A 22,216-nucleotide genomic window follows, 5' to 3' on the forward strand; every position below is an offset into this window, starting at 1 on the left:
CTTATGTTTTTTATTTCTAAGTTGAAGAATTTCTGCAGCTGCCTTAGCATTTAGTTTATATGCAGCCAAATGTTCCTCTTTTGATTTTAGAGAAATATTCCTAGCAGTGTTGTGATCGCCTCGCAAATAAGCTCTTTCAGCTTCCCTTGAATGTCGATTTGCAGCCCTGCTTGAAAACAAGCGATGATAATATATGTTCATGCCTTCCTAATTATCAGTAATGATCACCTAAGACATTGGCATGTTGAATACCTTCATAAGAGCCCAAATGCTGAAATGTGAGCGGTCCTCATCTGCAGTCATGTTGCCATTCCCAACCTCTAACATGTCCGGATCTGAAGATATGGGAAAACATACAAGGTGTCCAAAGAAATTAACAGAGGACAACATTTATAAATCGTTTCATTTCCTTTATTCAGATACAACGTTTCAAATAATGCTTGTAATGATCTGGAATCGGTTGATGGTATTTATAGCGGTTGTTGAAGTAAGAAGTGTATGATAAAAAGATAAAGCTACTAATAATTCTCTGATCTAGATGTTGTTGAGCCTATATGGCAAAAGCATAACATGCTAGGTCTCTGTAGGGAGAGGGAATTTGTGTGATTGCGTCTTCTTGATATGCATTTATCTTGATTCATGATGAAATAACAGCAACTAAAGTCATGACCAAACGATGGTAAACATTTGATTGGAGCATATCTTACCCAATATAAACAAAAGCCCAAAATAAAAAAGAAAAACAAAGACCTAAATTTCAAAGACATCGCACAGTAAATTTTAGTAGCAAGAAAGGTCGTTACCATTCCATCCACCAGGTCCTGCATAGTCGGCCCAAATGTTGTTTTGGTCTGCCCGGGATGTTATACTGGACCAGAGCAAGTCATAAAGTGAGTACAAAACTCTCCAAACTTGCTAAAAAAAAATTATGAATCTTTGCTTTCGATTTGCAAATAAAATGAATTATAAATAGTGCATTTCAATCCCTTCCACCATGTACAATGGCCGACACCATACTATTCATGGTCATGCATTTCAATCCCTGGTTTTCACACCATTCAGTGGAAGTTGAAGCCAAAAAAGAAAACATAGCAGCAAAATTCGGTCATATTGGACTTTGTTGTATGGAAATTTAGCAAGTAGTAAAAATCCGGCAAATTTTCCATACAATATGGATACAATGTGATCATCTTACTTTTGATTGTCTTTTTGATAATATACCTCATGTATTTCATCCCGATCATTCCATAAACCCAAAAAAAAACAACCCAAAAAGCTCTAAAATATTGAAAGAAAATCTCTAATACATCTTATAGATATAATCTAAAGACAAAATTTTCAAGAAGTGAATTTTTTTTTTTTTCCTTTTTCTTATTTATGAAGTGTTCTCAAAGCTGAAATTCTTCTAAAATTTGGAACAAAATGCATATTTTATTAGCTATGAGAAGTATAATTCTGTTCTGGAGCTGTAATGGATCTTTTTGTTACATAATTTTTCTGTATCAAATTGTATTCAAATTCAAACTTATATACGAATGTTTCTTTTATGCTAGAAAGACATGACCTAAATAGAGCTACAAACTACTTATGTATGAAATCTTGTAATCTATGAGTGAAATTATAACCAAATTGAACGTGATATCAAAGATTTGTAAGCAGATGGTGCAGACCTCTCAAGCCACAAGTGAAAATGTGTAAGCCTCATAGTATATGGACTTATGTTTCAGTGTTGAGCTTCGCAGGCTCAAGAAAATTGTAATTTTAAATCTGAAATCATGGATCTTTGATAATAAGAACAATTTGCAAAGGTCCAGTAAATTACCTCTCCCATTTATTCTGTATGTCTAGTGTTGTTCTCCAGCTATTTCCTACATTGCGAGCCCAAGTAGCCGGATTATCGACACCCCTGCAAAAATACCAAAAAAAATTGGAAGTCGCCAACAAAATACTTCTAAAACTCAATGATTTGAATGTTAATCAGTATACACTTTTAACAACATCCAGTGGTATACAAGTGTCCACAGAAAGTAGAGAAGTCTTGCATACCACTCACACAAAGAATAGAATATTGGATGGTCTGTCTTAAGAAGTGCATCCCTCATCCTTGGGTACCTGCTATGCATACAAAGATAAACCCTTCTAACAACTGAAAGTATGAATCTACTCCAAAGATGAAACCCTGATGGAGAAGAACTTCACCTGACTTCAGGTTTTGAACCATCATCGAAACAGTTATCATACTTGAGATAGTCGATACCCTGTTGATGCAACATTGTTGATATTGTAGCATTTAATTTTTCTTCACAATTTACCAAATCTTAACTTCATACACACTAAAGAATATTTCTGACATACCCATTCAGCGAATGTCCGGGCATCTTCTTCCTCAAATCCTAATGAGCCAGGTTGCTTTTGACATGTGTATTGCCTAAAGCCAAAACCCCAAGTCAGTAAGTGGTTTTACAAATGGAAGAAAGAAAAACAGGATCTTACCTGAGATCAGGTAAGCTCACGTAAGGTCCCGAATGGGTTATGGTTTTCAAGAATAGGAGTGTCTTGCTGAGCTTACCCTGCATCTGAATATATGCCAATCTTCAGACCCTTCTCATGCACATAGTCAGCAAGGGCCTTGATGCCGAATGGAAATGTCAAAGCACGAGGAATCAACTTTCCCTGTAAGCAAACACAGTTTATATTATATTCTCTCATTGTTTGTGTTTAACATGAAACAAAAATGGCAATTATCAGGCATAAAAATGCAGGAACTACATGATACAAATCATTTTTCTCCGAGTTCCTGTGAATATAATTAAAACATTATTTTCTGCATCTAGGCTTGGATTAGCCAGGCGGATATTTCCTGTATCAATTACTGACAGCCAAAAACACGCAACCCAAATCTGAAGGGTTACCCCTGGAAAAAACATTCTCCGGTAAATCACATGCAGCGACCCGAATATACAACAATATGCTATTCCTGCTACCCTTGTATACGCAATTAAATTGATTGCGACTAAGTTATCCAATAAAAGTTGAATGACCGCATGTAATACCACATTGCAATGCTGCAAATTAATTTCACCAGACACTAGTGCCGTGGCCATGATTTATTTGATGGCAATGGTTGATTCTCGTTGATGAAATGTATATGGAAGATGCAAACATTAAAGAAATGGAGAATAACTTCGACATATGGATGCAACAAAACAAATGGTTATCCTCATTAATGCAAGCCCTGAATTAATTGTCCATGTTGAGAAAATTACTAGTCTATTTAGCGTGTTTTGAAATCTTCTTCGCATTATATATACTTCGAAAGAAAATTACTAGTCTATTTAGCGTGTTTTGAAATCTTCTTCGCATTATATATACTTCGAAAGAAAATTACTAGTCTATTTAGCGTGTTTTGAAATCTTCTTCGCATTATATATACTTCGAAGGCTGCGAATTCCCCATCTGTCTGACATAAATTGCTAGTCCATTTGAAGATATATAAATAAGTAATTGGAGCAGGTGCAAGTTTTGGATGACTTTGATCCAACAGTATTCCATGTGGGCATCTTAGCCCAATGTTTAAACAAAGCACTAAAAATAAATCTATTTAAGATACAACTAGGCAGTAAATAGGTTGCAGATGTAAACTGTTCTGTCCAAAGATATATGACTGCCCACAGCCCCTCGAAAATTTCCAATTGTGAAAATGTCCACCCGAGAGTGCGAATGCACGTTCACAACATTTATTGTAGGTGCAGCTGCCTTTTTAGTAGAGATGGGAATTTCCTGAAATTCAATCACAGAAAATGTAGTTTTGCCAAAGATGATAAAGTCCAGCACCTCCCAAATTTGCAATGATAAAGGACTTTAGAGTACAAAGTGCTGCTTGTTATTAAAAGTAGCAATGCTTGATGAAAATAGCAAGAGAACCACCTATCCATTTAGAGGAGGTCGTCACTCCCAGTGAATATACGTATCACCAATTCTTTGATAGCCAATCTCACATCCAATTACCCCCATCATATGAAAGCACTTTTTATATATATAATATTACTTGGAAGTAGATGGCAGCATAGTCGATTATTCTCCATCCTCTAATGGTTCTTCTTCATAATCATCTTCTTCATTAACATTAGCATCCTGGTATTTCTGATACTCAGAAACCAAATCATTCATGTTGCTCTCAGCCTCGGTGAACTCCATTTCATCCATGCCCTCCCCTGTGTACCAATGAAGAAAAGCTTTTCTTTTGAACATGACAGTGAATTGTTCACTGACTCTCCTGAACATCTCTTGAATGGAGGTAGAATTTCCTATAAAAGTAGATGACATTGTCAATCCTGTGGGAGGAATGTCACAGACACTGGATTTTACATTGTTTGGAATCCACTCAACAAAATAGGAGGAGTTTCTATTCTGTACATTCATCATCTGTTCATCTACTTCTTTGGTGCTCATCTTCCCTCTGAACATTGCAGATGCAGTTAAGTACCTGCCATGCCTAGGATCAGCTGCACACATCATGTTCTTTGCATCCCACATTTGCTGGGTTAGTTCTGGGATTGTAAGGGCACAATATTGCTGAGAACCCCAGGAGGTAAGAGGGGCAAAACCCACCATGAAAAAATGCAATGAAAGCACTTTTTATATATATAATATTACTTGGAAGTAGATGGCAGCATAGTCGATTATTCTCCATCCTCTAATGGTTCTTCTTCATAATCATCTTCTTCATCAACATTAGCATCCTGGTATTGCTGATACTCAGAAACCAAATCATTCATGTTGCTCTCAACCTCGGTGAACTCCATTTCATCCATGCCCTCCCCTGTGTACCAATGAAGAAAAGCTTTTCTTTTGAACATGACAGTGAATTGTTCTGTTATCACTAGAAATTATAGTCCATGTATATGATAATTGTCTATAAGTTTTTGAAGAGTCTTGAAGTCTTGTAAATAGGTTTGTTAACTTATGTCAATTTCAAATTTTGAAATTCAAGAGTTATGAATGAAATTCGTGTAAAGGCAAGGGCATTAGTCATCTTCCATCATGGTTAGTTATGTCATGTCATGTCATTGGTACTTGCGCAGTTTCGCAGCGCGGGTATGATCTCTTAGGTACTTGCGCAGTTTCGTAGCGCGAGTGTGATTGGTCAGTTCTGCTGCTAAATTTGATGACCTACAGCAGTTTCGTAGCGCGCTACGAAACTGCTGTAGATGACTGGTTAGGTTTAAAGCTTGAGTTGGAATGCTGAGGTCAGCATATATTTAAAGAGATGGTTTAATATCAGCATGGAGATTATAGAAGATCAGTCAGATATTTTGAAAAGGAGGCCAGGTGTAAATATTCAAAGAAAAAGCCGAAGTTTTGTCTTTTGCCTAAAAGTCACTTTATCTCCGAAATTTTAGGGTTTGGATAGAGCTGCTGAGGTGTTAAATGATACACTTGTCCAGTTGTGGGATGGCTGGGTTATGAGTTCTCTTCAGTCACACGGGACTATCCAAGGTTTAAATGGCTTAAAGATGGATCATTAATATATGAACACCGAGGGGAGGCAGCAACCAAGAATATAGGCTTCATTTTCTTTTCGGTTGTTGAATCATCTATGCATCAAGTATCCGGAGCTGTATATACATTGAATCTGTTTTAAGTTTGGATATGGTTATTATTGCAATACTACAGGTGGCAAGCTCCAAGGACACAGCAGGGTATACAAGGAAGAAGACTTAAAGTGCCAATATGATGGAATCCTCTGTTTTCGTAGCATCATATCTCTTGTAATCAATTAGTTTGTTTATGTTATTGTTAAGGTCATTTATGTCAAAAGCCCGAGCTCCCTTCATGCTTGATGAGGAGTCTCGTACAGCAGTGTTTTGATAAGCTATATATAGGAATAACTTAGATGTAAAAAAGGTTGGATACTTAATAGAAAAAGTGTGTTGTTTTGGGCCACTGTAAGACCTTTTTTGACAGTAATAGTAAAACAGAGTTATTCTCTTCTCAAGATTCTCGAAGGATTTTCATGGTCAAATGAAGTGATGATGTGTTATACCTTATGTTATTTTATGGTTTTGTTGTATGCAATCACTCAGAATTCATAATTATATGCTTTGACTTCCTGTGTATACAGCAAGCTATGTGTGGTGGAATATGTTTGACTTGTAATGCTAAGAGCCTTGATTTCTATGAGATCACTGTGTTTTTCTTGTCTACTTGATATTATAGACTCCATAGCCCAATGAGATATCTTTTGGTGTGTTTCCAACCAGTTATGTTTTCATAAGTAAATAAAGAGTTAGCCATCTAGTGTGTGAAGGATTTTATCAAGAGTTTTGAGAGAGCCCTCTCTGATCAAAGAGGCTAATCTTTGGTCTAAAGATAGGTTGAAATAGTTACATGAGACCATGCTTAGTTGCAGCCCTCAGTACTGGTTTTGTGATAACATGTTCACTGACTCTCCTGAACATCTCTTGAATGGAGGTAGAATTGCCTATAAAAGTAGATGACATTGTCAATCCTGTGGGAGGAATGTCACAGACACTGGATTTTACATTGTTTGGAATCCACTCAACAAAATAGGAGGAGTTTCTGTTCTGTACATTCATCATCTGTTCATCTACTTCTTTGGTGCTCATCTTCCCTCTGAACATTGCAGATGCAGTTAAGTACCTGCCATGCCTAGGATCAGCTGCACACATCATGTTCTTTGCATCCCACATTTGCTGGGTTAGTTCTGGGATTGTAAGGGCACGATATTGCTGAGAACCCCAGGAGGTAAGAGGGGCAAAACCCACCATGAAAAAATGCAGACGAGGGAATGGGATAAGGTTGACAGCCAGTTTCCGGAGATCAGAGTTCAACTGGCCAGGAAATCTAAGGCAGCACGTAACTCCACTCATAGTGGCCGAGATCAGGTGATTCAGATCCCCGACTGCATCAAAAAAGCAAATACACATTGATAGCAGGGACAGAATAAGTCCTTAAAGACTAATTTATCAACATAGCATTGAAGAACAGAAGTGAAATAAGCTCCTATCCACTAGGAGTAGATTTTTAAATAACATATCAAATAAGGTCTCAGTTCTCACCCAATCTACAAGTTTCTCTAAGCACTGATACGTCAAGACCAAAATATGTATAAATTTCCCAGGGCATGCATCAGATACAAAGTAAATTTCTGAAAACAGGAGTTACAGTCTTACTTAAAACGTATAAATCAAAATAAAGCTAGGATTACTAAGATAAGTATTCACTGGATGCACTGCTAAGGTGTCTTGCCCATAAAAACATAGCTACCCTCTCTGTGCGTCTTAGATGCATAATTATAGATCTTTTCCTTACTCCAGAGTAATTTTCATTTCTCTGGTTTAGATGGATATATTCTTCAGAGAGGTTGGTTAACTGGCTAGGAATCCCTAAAGCTCAATGTGGCTGGACAGGGAGTACTGGAAATCCCAAAAGCCAAATGTGACTCAAGAGGAAGTGTTAGAAAATAGCATTTCAAACTTTGCAAGCCAGGTTGTCATGATGAAAAGAGCATTACTTGGCACTCTAACATGCATCACCAAGCATGTAAAGAGCCCAGAATAAAAGAAATAGTTCATTATAAAGAAAACACCTCTACTGTCAAGAACTATCCTCATCTACTATTTTAATTGAAAATATGAATCTGAAATGCATGAGAGATAAAATTCCCATAAATTCCAAGGATTTGTGGTGTTGGACGTGTGTTATTTCTGAAGGAAAACCATAGTTTCTGTTTCAAAGCTGCATTGGCAGAAGGTACCAACTACTGGGCAGAGTTAAGTGCATTTTCAATACTGAAAAATTTAACAAGTAAGAAAGGTACTGCTGAAATCCAGATACTGGCAGAGACAGAGCTAGTCACCAACTGGGTAAATGATAAAAAACAATATGTAGATTTTGACCCTATCAACACTAATAGAAAGAATTAAAGAGCTGAATGAAAATTTCCCTAATAGGTTGTTGTAAACATCGACCTATCTAAAGTGAGAAATGTGTTTCTTTATAAAAAAAGTTGTCGGTTGAATCATAAAACCGAAAACAAAGAGCAGTGGACCACGTACTTGAATACTCTTTGTTCATACAACAGAGAACAGTTCTATTAAATACCTGTGAACATCATAAAGTGGGCGGCCAAAAAACTTGACTGAACTGGAAAAATAGAGGTGAAAATATAGGTGAGAGGCTGACTGACTTGACTGGACTGGGGCATACAAGCCCAGAAAAATAGTAGGGCTGCCGTCTTAAATAATTTCGGCGCGCTCTTCTTTCATCTATACTCCCCATCAATCGTGGAAAACTCGCTCTGTGTCGACTTCATATGAAAACCTGCGCATGGTGTATATATATATATATATATATATATATAGCTTAAGGGCTGTGAAACACACTCAAATCCAATCAGGAAAAATGGATCACAATGCTTTTCCTTTTCTTCTTATATTATTGCTTCTGTGCATGCTTGCCTCTCTGCCTGCGGCGATGTCTAAGCCATATAATTCCCATACCCATGCCCATCAATATGTGTATGACACCATGCCCCCTGGATTAACTTCACTTCAACGTCATTCCGATTCTGAACGCATGGCTGAGGAGCCTGATTTCAATTTATCATCAATAGACGTCCACGAGAAAAGGGACCTCCATGCTCTCTTGTCGTTCCGGAAGGTCATCACGTCGGATCCAATGGAGAAGCTCTCCAACTGGACGGCCGACAATTCTGAGAATATATGCTCCTGGTCTGGCATTTGCTGCAGAAAATACAGCAGAAGGGTAGTCGCCATAGACCTCTATTGCTTCAATTTGGAAGGTACCCTTTCTCGGTCTCTTGGCAATCTGTCTTTACTACGCACTCTCAATCTTTCTGGTAATAGTCTGACTGGAAGAATTCCGCCCGAATTTGGTGAGCTTAAAGAGCTACAAGCACTTCAACTGCGGGTGAATCTTATCAAGGGTTCTATTCCGAAGGAGTTGGGTATGTTGCATAATCTGCAGATCTTGGATCTTTCTTCTAATCGTTTGACTGGAAAAATTCCCCTGGAGCTTGGCCAACTTGAAGCGCTGCGAGTCTTGAACGTCGTGCATAAGGTGGAAGATAACTCCAAGATAACTGCATGAAGTTAACACGACCCGCCATTCCCTCGCAGAACTGTCCCGCTAGAATCCGATGCCACGTGTCAGTACGAGCAACAAAGGAGCCATTCAAAATCTGATGCCACGTGTCAGCACGAGAGCCAAAGAAACGACGAAAGTCTGTTCCAAAGGAAGGCCTATCGGCCTAAAAATCCGATGCCACGTGTCAGCACGAGAGCCAAAGAAACGATGAAAGTCTGTTCCAAAGGAAGGCCTATCGGCCTAATAAGGTTATAAGGTTTTCCACTGAACCAAAAAATAAAATAAGATTTTAAGGATTATATATACAAAATAAAAAAGAATAAAATAAGAGTCTAAGGTTTCCCACTGAACCAAAGAATAAAATAAGATTCTGAGGTTTTCCACTCAACCAACCTTCGAGGATAATTAAATAATTAAATAAATTTAAAATTAAGTCATATTGACTTTTCCTGTAATCAAATTATATATACTAAATTACTAAATTAAGACACTAAGTCACACGGCAATGCGAATTTGCGGAGGTACATGTATTGGTTTATAACTCCAGCATAGGTACGTAGTTTCATAAAATGATGGATTTTTTTTTGTAGTACCAGGAAATATGGTATATATCGTTTTTATTTTATCAATTTATTTTTCAAAAAACATTTATAGTTAATTTTTAAGAGTTTTATTAAGAAACAGGAAGGGATACCATTATTTGTTCATGGGAGTTGATATGCTTATAAATATGTGTGCATTAATTTCTTATAAAAAGATAATCAACCTGAAAGAAGCAATGGAATTGTTTTTGGGATATTTTTGGGTGCATTTTTGGCAAACCAAAGAAGATCGTGCCATATTTTTTAGTGCATTTTAGACTAAATTATAGGAGAATATAGATATGTCAAATAGGTTTATAACACTCCATTCATATATAGATGGGAAGATAAAAGTACTTAACAAGATAGCATCTATTGAAAGCAACTAAAGACATGGGATGAAAATTTGGCATAAACAACACTTATGATTGATTAATCCACACTTCTATGAGTAAGTCCTCATTTGATGCTTGTTTTGGATATTTTCCTCTTCACCTTTTGGATATTTCATATGGACTAAAGGACAAGTGAGTGAGTATCTTAGAGGGGATGTCATTGGGGATGAAAAATCCATTGAGAAGGTAAGGGACATTCATATACCATCACACGAGATAATATAAATGGTACAAAAAAATATAAATATAGGCATGATCAACATAGAATAGAGAATTACTTTAAAGTGGGAGATAGATTATGGATAGAATAGAACAAGAAGAGGCTAAAAGGTCATGGCAATAAAATCAAGGCTTTGCGATATGGTCCGTTTGAGATATCAAAAAATGTGGGAGATAATTCCTATATACTCAATCTACCTACATACATGCACATTTACATAGTGGTGAATGTACATATTTTGAAATTCTATGAGCCTTAAAAGCTAGATCCTGAAGAGGAATAGGCCCTACATTTTGCAAAGGATTTGGCACCAAATGCTTAAGTAGATCCGACATATGTTATAGTTTTGTAGAAGTGGTAGAAAATTACAACCAAGCGGAATCATTACCTTATTCATATTGGGATGAAAAGACATTTTCTAGGTAAAGCCTCATTAAGTAGAATTTTTTTGCGACCAAAAGCCTCTTGAAATGGGGAGATCTAATATGGATTAGGTCATTATATCTTTTTCAACCCATATTTATGATTTTAGAGTCGAAAAACTAGAGGAATCATCTCATAATACTATTTCTAATATCAGGTCCAAATTTGGAAAATTGTGGTAAAAAAACCTTCTAGAAGCCATTTGATGCATCAAACAAAATTTTTGGAGCAAAAACCGAGCTACTAGGAGGAAAAAGGGTTCCATTCTATTCATGTGATTTTTGTTCAATAGATGATTAAAAGTCATTAAGAGTGGATAGGGAGCGAGAGAGATGATTTTTGCACTTTAGTAGCCCACAAGCCACATTTCTCACTTCTTTGTAATTGTATGCATTTTCCTTTAAGAGAAACAAAGAATAGTAGCCTTAGCTCCAACTAGGTTTTCTCTTCAAAGGGTTTCCAATATGATATCTTGTGTTAATTTGTGGTTTGTGAGTTTTATTTTTTATTCTATATTTTGTGCATTATTGTAATTTGCATGAATTTGTAGTAAACAATAATTAATAAATCTAGAAATTTAAGGAGAAATAAACCCTCATAATGTAGATTTTATATTTTCTAATATATTTTAGTAGATATGTCGTGACAAATTATGAAGCAGAATATCCACAATAGTTTAGAAGTCATCATCTTACTATGAGAGGGTTACAACATAAAACAAATATTATAAATAATGGTAATGCCCGTCAAAAGAAAAATATTAATTTTGTCGGTGGGCATTCTTGATCACATGGTAAATATAAAGAAAATTTTAGAGATCCTATAAAGGATCCCAGTGGAAGGAAAAGGGCATTTGAATGAAAGTAAAAAACTAGAAACCATAATTTATTATATGTTTACGACATCTCCAAAGGAACAACTTTCATTCTATTCGGTTCCTATCTTGTTCAATGTTGTGGTTAAAAAATAAACTCTACTTCAATTTATCTAAACCTTCCTTCTAAGGAACATATCATGGAGAAATATGAAAAGGTGCCAATGTTTGAGGATTATGAGCTCGACATCAAAAACAACCTTCACTTTTATGAATCATTTGGAATAATTTTTCACTTCAATGGTGTCTATGCTCCTATATAAAAATTGTACCACTACATTTGTCTGAATTGAACAAGGACTGTGAAGTATAATTATAAGGCATTGTGAAGTATAACTATGTTCAACATCATTGAGTGTCTAGGAATAAGACAATATTATAGGAAGTGATAGGTGAATTGGGGTTCTTGATTACAGGAACATTTTTTTTATATTAGATCTACAAATTAACAAGAGACCTTGTGGCTCCGAGAATGAGATTCACTTAAAAATAAACAAATGATAAAGGCCTTGGTCAGATGTGTTACAATTATGTGAGAAATTCTACCCACATAAAAGGATTATTAAATTGTAGAATTTTAGCTACCAAAGACATGTTTAGAAAAAGATAATAATAGATGTCTAGAAGCACAAGTTAATGATTCAAATTTTCCCTTAAAGGATAGAGAAGGAAGAAAGATTTCAAAACCTCCCTCCTTTAGATTTGTTATCGAAGATGAAGCCAACTAGGAGGAATGGATTCCAAAAACCTAAGAACTTTGATTCAAACAAGAAATTGATACTCTCTATACAAAAGAAGAAGGAACAAAGAGGAGGACTGAGGATTCATTTTCAATGAGAAGAACATGAAGTGTACATTATGTTTGCAACATTAAGTTTGTAAGTGCAATTAGCAGTTTAAAAATACATTTTCCATTAAATAATTGAATAAAATTTGTGAGTTTTTATTAATTTGAATTGTGTTCCTAATACCTAAGGTATATTTATTAAATATTCGTATATATTATTAATGTACAAGTTCTAATGTCTCTTTATTATATCCTTGAGTCTTTCAAAATATAATTTGTCTCAATAACTTTTTACTATAAAATTCAAAAAAACATAAATGTATTTCTCACTCTTTATTTATATCATATTTTTTTTCATTTCTTTAATACTTTGTAATATTTTATCTTGCAAAATTTTAAAACCCAACAACATAAGTTTAACATATCAAAGTTAACCACATAAGTTTAACATATCAAAGTTAATAATGGAACCATATAATATAAACGGAATATAATCCACAAAACTATTGGGAAAAAAATCCAAAAAACTTTTACAAACGAATATATATATTAAATTTATAATTATTATTTAATATAACTTTTATATTCACGTGAAATGAAAATTAAACTACGAATACTTTTATGTTTTTTTGTTATGTTTTATTTTTTTATTTGATATATATGGTCTCATTTCTATGACAGTTGGTTTTTTCGCTAAACCTTATTTAAATTTATTTTATTTAATTAAAAAACTTGATAATTTAAATGATTTTAGAAGCTAGCCAAAAAACTTGACAACAAGTGTAATGAACAAAACTCCTTGTAGAAATATTTAACTTAAAATTTCAATATAATTCCAACCAAATTTAAATCTAAATTTTCGGGAAAAAAGTGGTAGCTCTATCAATATCAAAATAATTCCAACTAGATTTATAACTAAAATTTACACCAGATATCTCAAGCTCATTTATTGTGTATTCTAGAATCATAACTTAGGAACGTTTGTAGATCACTGATTGGCTCATTCGCTGTGTATTCTAAAACCATAACATTATAAACGTTTGTAGATCATAGATTTCCCAAGATATTGACGTAAATTTTCATGTGAACATAACCTATTTATTGGCATGTTCCATTATCACCATATACAAGTCTCTCGGCATCTCTCCGCAACGCCCAATCTCAACATCCTAGATTGTTTATATACACGTCTTTTCAAATCATTAATAAAGATAGAATACGCCCACAGAATCGGCAACAACTTTTCATGTGACTTCCTTCCACTTTTTCTTCGTTACTTATACAGCACTCTTACGGAACAGCAGTGAAAAAATTAAAACCTTAAAAGTGTTCACATGTGAGCCATGGTCCCTCTCAAAGAAACCCTCGGGTAACAGACAAAACCATTTGCGTTTCATTACTGTTCTCCTCCTTTTACGTGAATTTCACATGCAAAGATTCCGGACTATGTAATTCGCGTAGAGATTTCAGAGAAAGTTGCTAAGTAATGAGGCTGATCATTATCCAGTTTCTGGCCTTCTCTCCATTATAAATAGCCCTCATCACAAACTCCTTTTCGGCAACATAGGCCGCGTTCAGGAGTTTCTCTTTTGCTTCATGTGCGTCCTGAAAGTAGCCAATAGATATTGATTCAGTTTTCGTGAAGTCCACTTTGTTTCATAATAGGATTTCGCCATGAACGTGCAAAGCAAATGCGTCGAGATCCGCCATGTTGTGAAAGTGAAGCAGGAAATGGAGGAAGCTCGCCAGCTTCTGCAAGGCGGCTCAGGCTGTGGCTGGCAAACTGCTTTTCTCGCGGTCGTGCGGAGTGACTTATGTGTCCGGCGACACACAGGTCGATGTCGCCGGGTTGAACAACTCAAGCAACGGGCATCGTCCCTCGCTGTTGGCCATCCCGCCAGACGTGCCGTGGGGACACGTGGCGGTGTACGTCGAGCAGAATTGCAATAGGCGATTTGTTATCAAGGCCGCGTACTTGAACTACCAGGCGGCAGGGGCACGGACTTGCGAGTGAAGTGAAATATTTTTAAGATATCCTTCATATTAATTTAAAGAACCAATAATACAATAAAATTTGTTTATTTTCATTTTCTCTTATATTATTAAGAGTGTTTTTAGTTTCATGTAAGTTAACATTTAGTAGGTAAAGAATTACTCATCTCCTTTATGTTTATATTAATTTCATTTCAATAAAAAAAATATCTATATTGATATAAAGATATATAATTTATTGGAATATTAATTTCAACTGGAGGCACCGTCGACGTAGTGTGGACAGCAACTCAGCGAGAACGTACAACCCCGAAACCGCTCAGCGAAACCACCAGACCACCTGATGCATTTCGGACCGCTTTTGCGGTGAAAGCAGTTTCCGAACAGTCCAGTCCGATCCAGTGAAATTTAGCCACACGTCCTCAGCCATTTTTGCTTCCGTACAGGTTTATCGGACGCTGTAGTTCAGCAGCAAAAGGTCTTCCGATATCCTTGTCCACCGTCCGATTTGCTCCATCGTTTTCCGCGGTCGATTGTTTCAACATGCACTCGAAGGTGCATTAATTAATCTTGCGTGGAGTAAACTCAAACAATTGACCGCCTGTTCTGTCTGAAAAGAACTAAATCAAATTTAACGATGGTCGTAGATGTTATGTGTAAGTTTTAATGTTTTAAAAAAATCAACGGGAGTAGTTTAGTTTTACGCTGGTCGTAGATGTTATGTGTAAGTTTTAATGTTTTAAAAAAATCAACGGGAGTAGTTTAGTTTTTATATACGGCATATATTTTTTTATTGTATTGCATATACATCATATATATGTTATGCTTTTTGTTGGGAGGGCTGAAATGTTTCACGTTTTTTAAGTGTTGACCATTTGGTAATGAAGAGCAGAACACACGCACGGGTTAATAAAAAAAACATAACGAGCCAAATGAAAAATGCTCGTAGTTGTAATACTTTACATTTGCACATGGGATGAAATCAGAGCAGGCGGCAGCAAAAGAAAACAAGGTTATTGCACAACAGTGCAATGTGCGAGCTCGCGGCAGCTAAAGGAAACAGGGGAAGTAGTATAGAAGGTTTTTGTATGTGTTGACCTTTTTCTTATTCAAGGAGTGGATATCGCACAGCAATGCATAAAAGAAGAAGAATCCTTTGTATGGTTTTGTAATTTTATTTCTGTGATATGCACAGAAGTGAAGCAGACATATAATGTGTTTTTGAGCTGCATATGTAAATTTATTTTTACAGCAGTATGTGTAAAAATAGTTTTACAACAGTAAATGTAAAAGGAGTTTTACAGCAGTAAATGTAAATGGGTTTTACACACCAGTAGTGTAAGGAGACAGAGTTTTATTTTTGTTGGCTGAATATATTTTTGGTGAATCCCTCTTAGTAAAAGAGGATGAATGTTGTATCAGGGATTTTGTTTTAATGAATACAAATCTTTTATGGCTATGTAATACTCTGTTCTCAAACATTATTTTTTTTAAGCTTCCCTGTGCAAAAGATCCCGTGGAGGGAGAAACAGAGCATTGTCTCTGTGTGTGTTCAGTTTGTTTTTGGGATTTTACCAGAAAAATCCCCAAACAGTGGTATCGGAGCCAGGTTCAGGCTCTTTGAAGGTGTTCAAGAAGCTGAAGAAAGGAGTTCTTTTGCTGCAACAGCTTCTCCAACAGAGTGAAGTCTTAGGCAAAAGGATTCAGGTATTCCTCAAAGTATTTCTTTGGGTTACTGTTGAAGAAATAGTGAGTCATTTTAAAAACACAGTCAAGTATTTGAAACATAGTTAAGAATGGCAAGGTCAAGGAAGAAAGCCTTCAATCCTCCTAAGGTTGTGTCTCCCTCCTCTACTAAAATAGAAGAAAATATATTTGAAAGCATTATATTTGAGGCTTCAAGGTTTAATGGAAATTTTGATATGTGGGAAATAAAAATGAGGACTGTATTACAATCTCAAAGGATTGAAATTTGGGAATCAGTGATTGATGATAGCAAGATGGATAGAGAATCCAAGGAGTACAATGCAAAAGCAGCAAAGACAATCTTGGATGGACTGCCTGATTCTGTAAAAAAAAATCTAGGAAAATATTCATCAACAAAGGATATATGGGACAGACTTCATGACCTTCATGCAGAGGGAGCACTCACCATGACCATCAGTCAAGAAAGAAATTCTGAACCCATCATAGAAGTTGAAAGTGAGAAGGTTGACCTCATCAAACTTCAAGTAAAAGAAAGGGATGAAGAGGTCACTAAGCTTAAGAAAGAACTTGATGAAAGCAAAAAGAAGTATCATGAAGAAGTCATATCCATGACAAATCAGTTGAATAGAGAAAAGAAGCAGGAAGATATCTTGTTAAATCAACTTGAACAAAGGCACAAGAGAGTGAACAAGCTTGTAGAAGAGATTGGACAGTACAAGGTAGAGGTCTCCTCCCTTAAGACTGAACTACAAGGAGCCAGGAAGCAGGCACAAGGAGCTGAAAAGAAAATGGAGAGCAGTCAAGCAAAGAATGCAGAAATCTCCAAAATGAAGTCAGATGTTATCTCCCTTAAAGTAGTAGCAGCTGAAGCTACTCGTAGCAAAGAAGAAACTGAGGAACAACTTGCAAAGAAAAATAATGAATGTCAAAAATTGGAAGAAGAGATTGTCCTCCTCAAGAAAAAGGTTGAAGGGATGAACAAAATCATGAAGAGCTCTCAAGCCTTGGATGACATGCTCAGCTATCACAGATCTCCATCTGATAAATCAGGACTTGGGTATGTAGGTGAACCCTCAAACAAGAATGAAAATGCTTTAAGAAAAGGAGATGTGAAGAAGGCAGAAAGAAACTGTAATGCTCCTAGTTCCAGCAAAGGCAAGGAGAAATATCATGGCTACAATCGAAGAAATCCTACTCCAAGCAGAAAACAAGCTCCAAGAAGAAATGTTGATGACGAAAAAAATGTGAGAGGCAATGGTTATCATCAAAGGATCTCAAGGCAGAAAGGCTGCAGAAGTACCTCAAGAAAACCTCCATCTCCCAGGTACCAAAGTTCATTTTTTGGTTATTGTTATGTTTGCTCAAACTTCGGTCATATGGCAAAATATTGTAGAGCATTTCATAGAGATAGATGTTATGGTCTCCGACAACCTCCAAGAAACAATTTTGCAAGAAGAAATCATGAAATCTTATTCATGAACAATGTAGAATGTTTCAAGTGTCATAACATTGGGCATATGGCACGTGATTATAACTTAAAATTGGCCTTTACACAAGCTAGACCCATCCAAAAGAAGAAAGTTACACAAGTATGGAGAAGGAAGGAAATACAATCTGAAAGCCCCTTGAGCTCCCCAGCCGATCTAAGTTTCTTTTGAGAAAACTTTGCTGAAAGAAGACAATGCATACAGTTAAGGGGAGCCTGTAATTTTTTTATAATTATTGTTGAACTGTATTAACAGTCACTCTTTGATGAAGATCTTCTTATAGGGGAGAGATATGGAATTAAATCTGCCATAAAAGCAGAGAAGAAAAGTATGCAGGGCATGGAGACTGCGTGGAGGATGTATTGCAGCACAGCAGAGCGCAAATGAAATCTTTTTGTTAATCCCTCTGAAATGTAATACGCAGCGGTGTTGAAAAATGTAATGTTTTTGCTTTGTTTTTTATCACATATGCAATGCAATATGCACAGAAGTGAGGAGAAGAAAAAGGGGCGGCGTGGAAACTTTTGTGTGTGGAGCACATGGATTAGAATGCACAGCAGCATGGAAATTTGTTTTGTGGAGCACATGCATTGAAATGCATAGCAATGGAATGTAGTTTTTCTTTTTATGTAATGTGAGAGAATATACTCACAGCAGAGTGAGTGTAATACACAGCAGATGGAAATGTTTTGTATTGGCAATGAAAACGCAAAGCAGTGAGAGGAAAATGAAGGAGGAGCATGTAATGTAGAAAACGGAAGCACACATTAGTGCAACCATGAAATTTTTCACACAGCAGTGAAAAGAGTAATGTAAGTCTTGTTTTTGTTGTTGGAGAATATGTAGTCAAAACACACAGCAGTGTGAACATGAAAAATGCAGCAGCATGAAGATTTTTTTGTTGAAGAAACGAAATGTAATGGACAGCAGCACATGTAAAAGAAATTTTTCTTTACAGCAGTGAATGTAAGTGCAGTGAGTGTGTTGTTCATTGAACTGAAATGCAATATATGCAACAGCAGTGAATGTAAGAAATATTTACACACAACAGTGTAAATTTGTAAGCTGGGACAGAGTAATTGTTCCAGAAGAGACAGAGTATTTTGTTTTTGAAAAATGCACAGCAGTGCAGACACAGCAGTGCTTCAGCAGTGTTAATTTTGAAGACAGAGAGAGAGTATTTTTCAGAAGAGACAATGAAGTTTATTTTTGTTTTGGAACTGCACTTGAAGCAGTCTTTTGGTGAATCCCTCTGTTAAAGAGGAAGATGCTCTTCAGCATAATCTCTAGTAAATCCCTCTGTTAAGAGGAAGATCTATTGTCTTTGGTGAATCCCTCTGTCAAGAGGAAGATGCTTTTCAGCATAGACTGGTAAATCCCTCTGTTAAAGAGGAAGGTGCTTTTCAGCACAATCACATGCTGAATCCCTCTGTTAGAGAAAAAGGTGCTTTTCAGCACAGTGTCATGGTGAATCCCTCTATAAGAGGAAGATGCTTTTCAACATAGTGTGGTGAATCCCTCTGTCAAGAGGAAGATGTTCTTCAGCACAGTCTCAGTGAATCCCTCTGTTAAGAGGAAGACTATTTTGTTATTTGTGGAACTGCATCAGAAGCAGTGTTGATGAATCCCTTTATGTGAGGAAGATATTCTTGTAATAGCAGTCGGTGAATCCTTCTATGTGAGGAAGATGTCTTTGTAATAGCAATGTTGGTGAATCCCTCTATGTGAGGAAGTGTTTGGGTATGACTGAATGCCCAGCAGTTGAAATTAAAGGGGAGTGTTGGAATATTAATTCCAACTGCAGGCACCGTGGACGCAGCGTGGACAGCAACTCAGCCAACACGTACAACCCTGAAACCGCTCAGCGAAACCAGCAAACCGCCTGATGCATTTTGGACCGCTTTTACGGTGAAAGCAGTTTCCAGACAGTCGAGTCCAATCCAGTGAAATTTAGCCACGCGTCCTCAGCCATTTTTGTTTCTGTACAGGTTTATCGGACGCTATCGTTCAGCAGCAAAAGGTCTTCCGATATCCTTGTCCACCGTCCGATTTGCTCCATCGTTTTCCGCCGTCGATTGTTTCAACATGCACTTGAAGGTGCATTAATTAATCTTGCGTGGAGTAAACTCAAATAGTTGACCGCCTGTTCCGTCTCAAAAGAACTAAATCGAATTTAATGCTGGTCGTAGATGTTAGGTGTAAGTTTTAATGTTTTAAAAAAATCAACGGGAATAGTTTAGTTTTTATATACGGCATATATTTTTTTATTGTATTGCATATACATCATATATATGTTATGCTTTTTGTTGGGAGGGCTTAAATGTTTCATGTTTTTTAAGTGTTGACCATTTGGTAATGAAGAGCAAAACATAGGCACGGTTAATAAAAAAAACATAACGAGCCAAATGAAAAATGCTCGTAGTTGTAATACTTTACATTTGCACATGGGATGAAATCAGAGCAGGCGGCAGCAAAAGAAAACAAGGTTATTGCACAGCAGTGTAATGTGTGAGCTCGCGGCAGCTAAAGAAAACAGGGGAAGCAGCGTAGAAGGTTTTTGTATGTGTTGACCTTTTTCTTATGCAAGGAGTGGAGCTAAAGAAAACAGGGGAAGCACCGTAGAAGGTTTTTGTATGTGTTGACCTTTTTCTTATGCAAGGAGTGGACAACAGTGCGTAAAAGAAGAAGAATCCTTTGTATGGTTTTGTAATTTTATTTTTGTGATATGCACAGAAGTGAAGCAGACATATAATGTTTTTTTGAGCTGCATATGTAAATTTATTTTTACAGCAGTATGTGTAAAAATAGTTTTACAACAGTAAATGTAAAAGGGGTTTTACAGCAGTAAATGTAAATGGGTTTTACACGAGCAATGTAAGGAGACATAGTTTTATTTTTGTTGGCTGAATATATTTTTGGTGAATCCCTCTCAGTAAAAGAGGATGAATGTTGTATCAGGCATTTTGTTTTAATGAATACAAATCTTTTATGGCTATGTAATAATCTGTTCTCAGACATTATTTTTTTTAAGCTTCCCTGTGCAAAAGATCCTGTGTAGAGAGAAACAGAGCATTGTCTCTGTGTGTTCAGTTTGTTTTTGAGATTTTACTAGAAAAATCCCCAATATAATTTAAAGTAGATATTTGATTAAAAGCTACTTTATCACTATAATGTTAATAGAAAATTATCTTATAACATATACATACAAATATTTTATATATAAACAAAAGTAAAATATTTTTAAAAACCAATAAATACAATTAAATTTTTTATTTTCATTTTAGTAATCTTTTCTTTTTAAATTTCATCTAAATTAACATTTAGCACATAAAAAATTACCCATCTCCCTCATTTTCATACTCACCATGGGAAAAAGGATCAAATATTTTGCTTCAACCTATTTTATAACTCATCATTAACGTATACCGGTATTTATATTACTAATAAAAATTATCGGTAATCGATATATTAGAGTTGGGGTGAACTGAAGCAAATTTTCCATGAAATGGGGCGTCAATAAGCTGGCCAACAAGGGACCTGAAGTTTTGTTTCTTCATGTCAAACAAAGCAATGCAGTTGATTTCTTCACAAGAAAGAGGAAAATTTTTGTCACCCACGCTTATGTTGGTTGCGGTTTTTAAGTTTATCACATTAAGAGAGTGGCCGTGACAAGAATTTCGTAGAAGACATTAGAACCTTCACTACCTACGATAGTGCAGATGCTCCGTTATTACGACATGCAAGTATATGTGTTACTATCGAAGCTTTATCTCTTTTCTTTTAAAGCCAGTTTTCTAGATTTAAGGACTGTACATAAAGGAGAAGTGCAGACGGGGTCTTACATTATCTGCGACAACGACACCCAACGCCCGCGGATGATATTACATATATTCCCAGGTTTTCCTACCCTAGAGTAGAGTACATAAAGAAAAAGTGCACAGGGGTTCTCCTAAAAATCTCCGCAACAACAACACTCAACGCCATATTGGGTCACATACATCTCACCTATGTTCTTAAAATATACATCCCAGTTCGTTACAAGTTACTTCTTGCCGAACATCGTGAAGAAATTAATTGCGAGAGAGAAAAACTGTGTGGAATCAACGTGTGAACCACTGTCCATTTCCACAAAACCGCCAGGATAAATAAAACCATTTCCGTTATCGATTCGCGTCCTCTTACAATTCTTATATTTTTACTTGACATTCGAATGGTGGGATTGTGGAACCCATTCAGATAATGAATAGATTTAGACAGCTAATATTCTGTCTGTTAGGAACTTGGAGTGGTTCAGTTTCATGAGCTAGGGTTTTATACTGATTTAGAGAATGTCATTTCCACGACCGACCAACGGAAGAAACCAAACTAACTCCTTGAAGCAGAACTGTAATTACATCTTTCGTACCTTACCTTCTTCACCAGTTGAATTGGTGCAAAATACTAAGTTGGAAATGGCGAAGAATAAAAACACCATATAGGTAATGGGCCAGTTGAATTGGTGCAAAATACTAAGTTGGAAATGGCGAAGAATAAAAGCACCATATAGGTAATGGGAAATTGTATCATTTTTCATTATAGAAATTAAAATAAAAATATCTAAAGTCATTTTTCGTTATAG

At 36.1% G+C, this 22,216-nt stretch overlaps 1 protein-coding gene and 2 pseudogenes across 1 annotated transcript; all 3 read right to left on the reverse strand.

The window, feature by feature from the left end:
- Nucleotides 1-121: 121 nt before the first annotated feature.
- LOC149212662 (alpha-galactosidase-like) lies at nt 122-2,709 on the reverse strand. The gene is made up of 8 exons (XM_089388778.1): nt 2,570-2,709; nt 2,356-2,428; nt 2,200-2,258; nt 2,047-2,112; nt 1,823-1,906; nt 804-868; nt 253-335; nt 122-166 (listed from the first exon to the last, which is right to left on the reverse strand). Exons 1-8 carry the CDS (start codon nt 2,707-2,709, stop codon nt 137-139), a joined length of 600 nt encoding a protein of 199 aa, XP_089244904.1. The 3' UTR covers nt 122-136.
- A 1,365-nt stretch (nt 2,710-4,074) lies between these two features.
- LOC149212663 (tubulin beta-1 chain pseudogene) lies at nt 4,075-4,814 on the reverse strand (annotated as a pseudogene).
- A 1,572-nt stretch (nt 4,815-6,386) lies between these two features.
- On the reverse strand, nt 6,387-6,965 carry LOC149212664 (tubulin beta-1 chain pseudogene; annotated as a pseudogene).
- Nucleotides 6,966-22,216: the final 15,251 nt, after the last annotated feature.

The sequence above is a fragment of the Pinus tabuliformis genome, chromosome 1_1, assembly GCF_031772625.1.
Source record: "Pinus tabuliformis cultivar Carrire ecotype Pingquan chromosome 1_1, CPIR1, whole genome shotgun sequence".
Taxonomy (NCBI): Eukaryota; Viridiplantae; Streptophyta; class Pinopsida; order Pinales; family Pinaceae; genus Pinus; species Pinus tabuliformis.

Bases quoted from the DNA above. Each gene is read 5' to 3' on its own strand.
- LOC149212662 (XM_089388778.1), bottom strand. From the start codon at position 2,709: ATGAGAGAATATAATATAAACTGTGTTTGCTTACAGGGAAAGTTGATT. The intron at 1,907-2,046 runs GTATGCAAGACT...GTATTTTTGCAG, and splicing joins TTCTATTCTTTGTGTGAGTG to GGGTGTCGATAATCCGGCTA. The intron at 869-1,822 runs GTAATTTACTGG...GCTCTGGTCCAG, and splicing joins ATACAGAATAAATGGGAGAG to TATAACATCCCGGGCAGACC.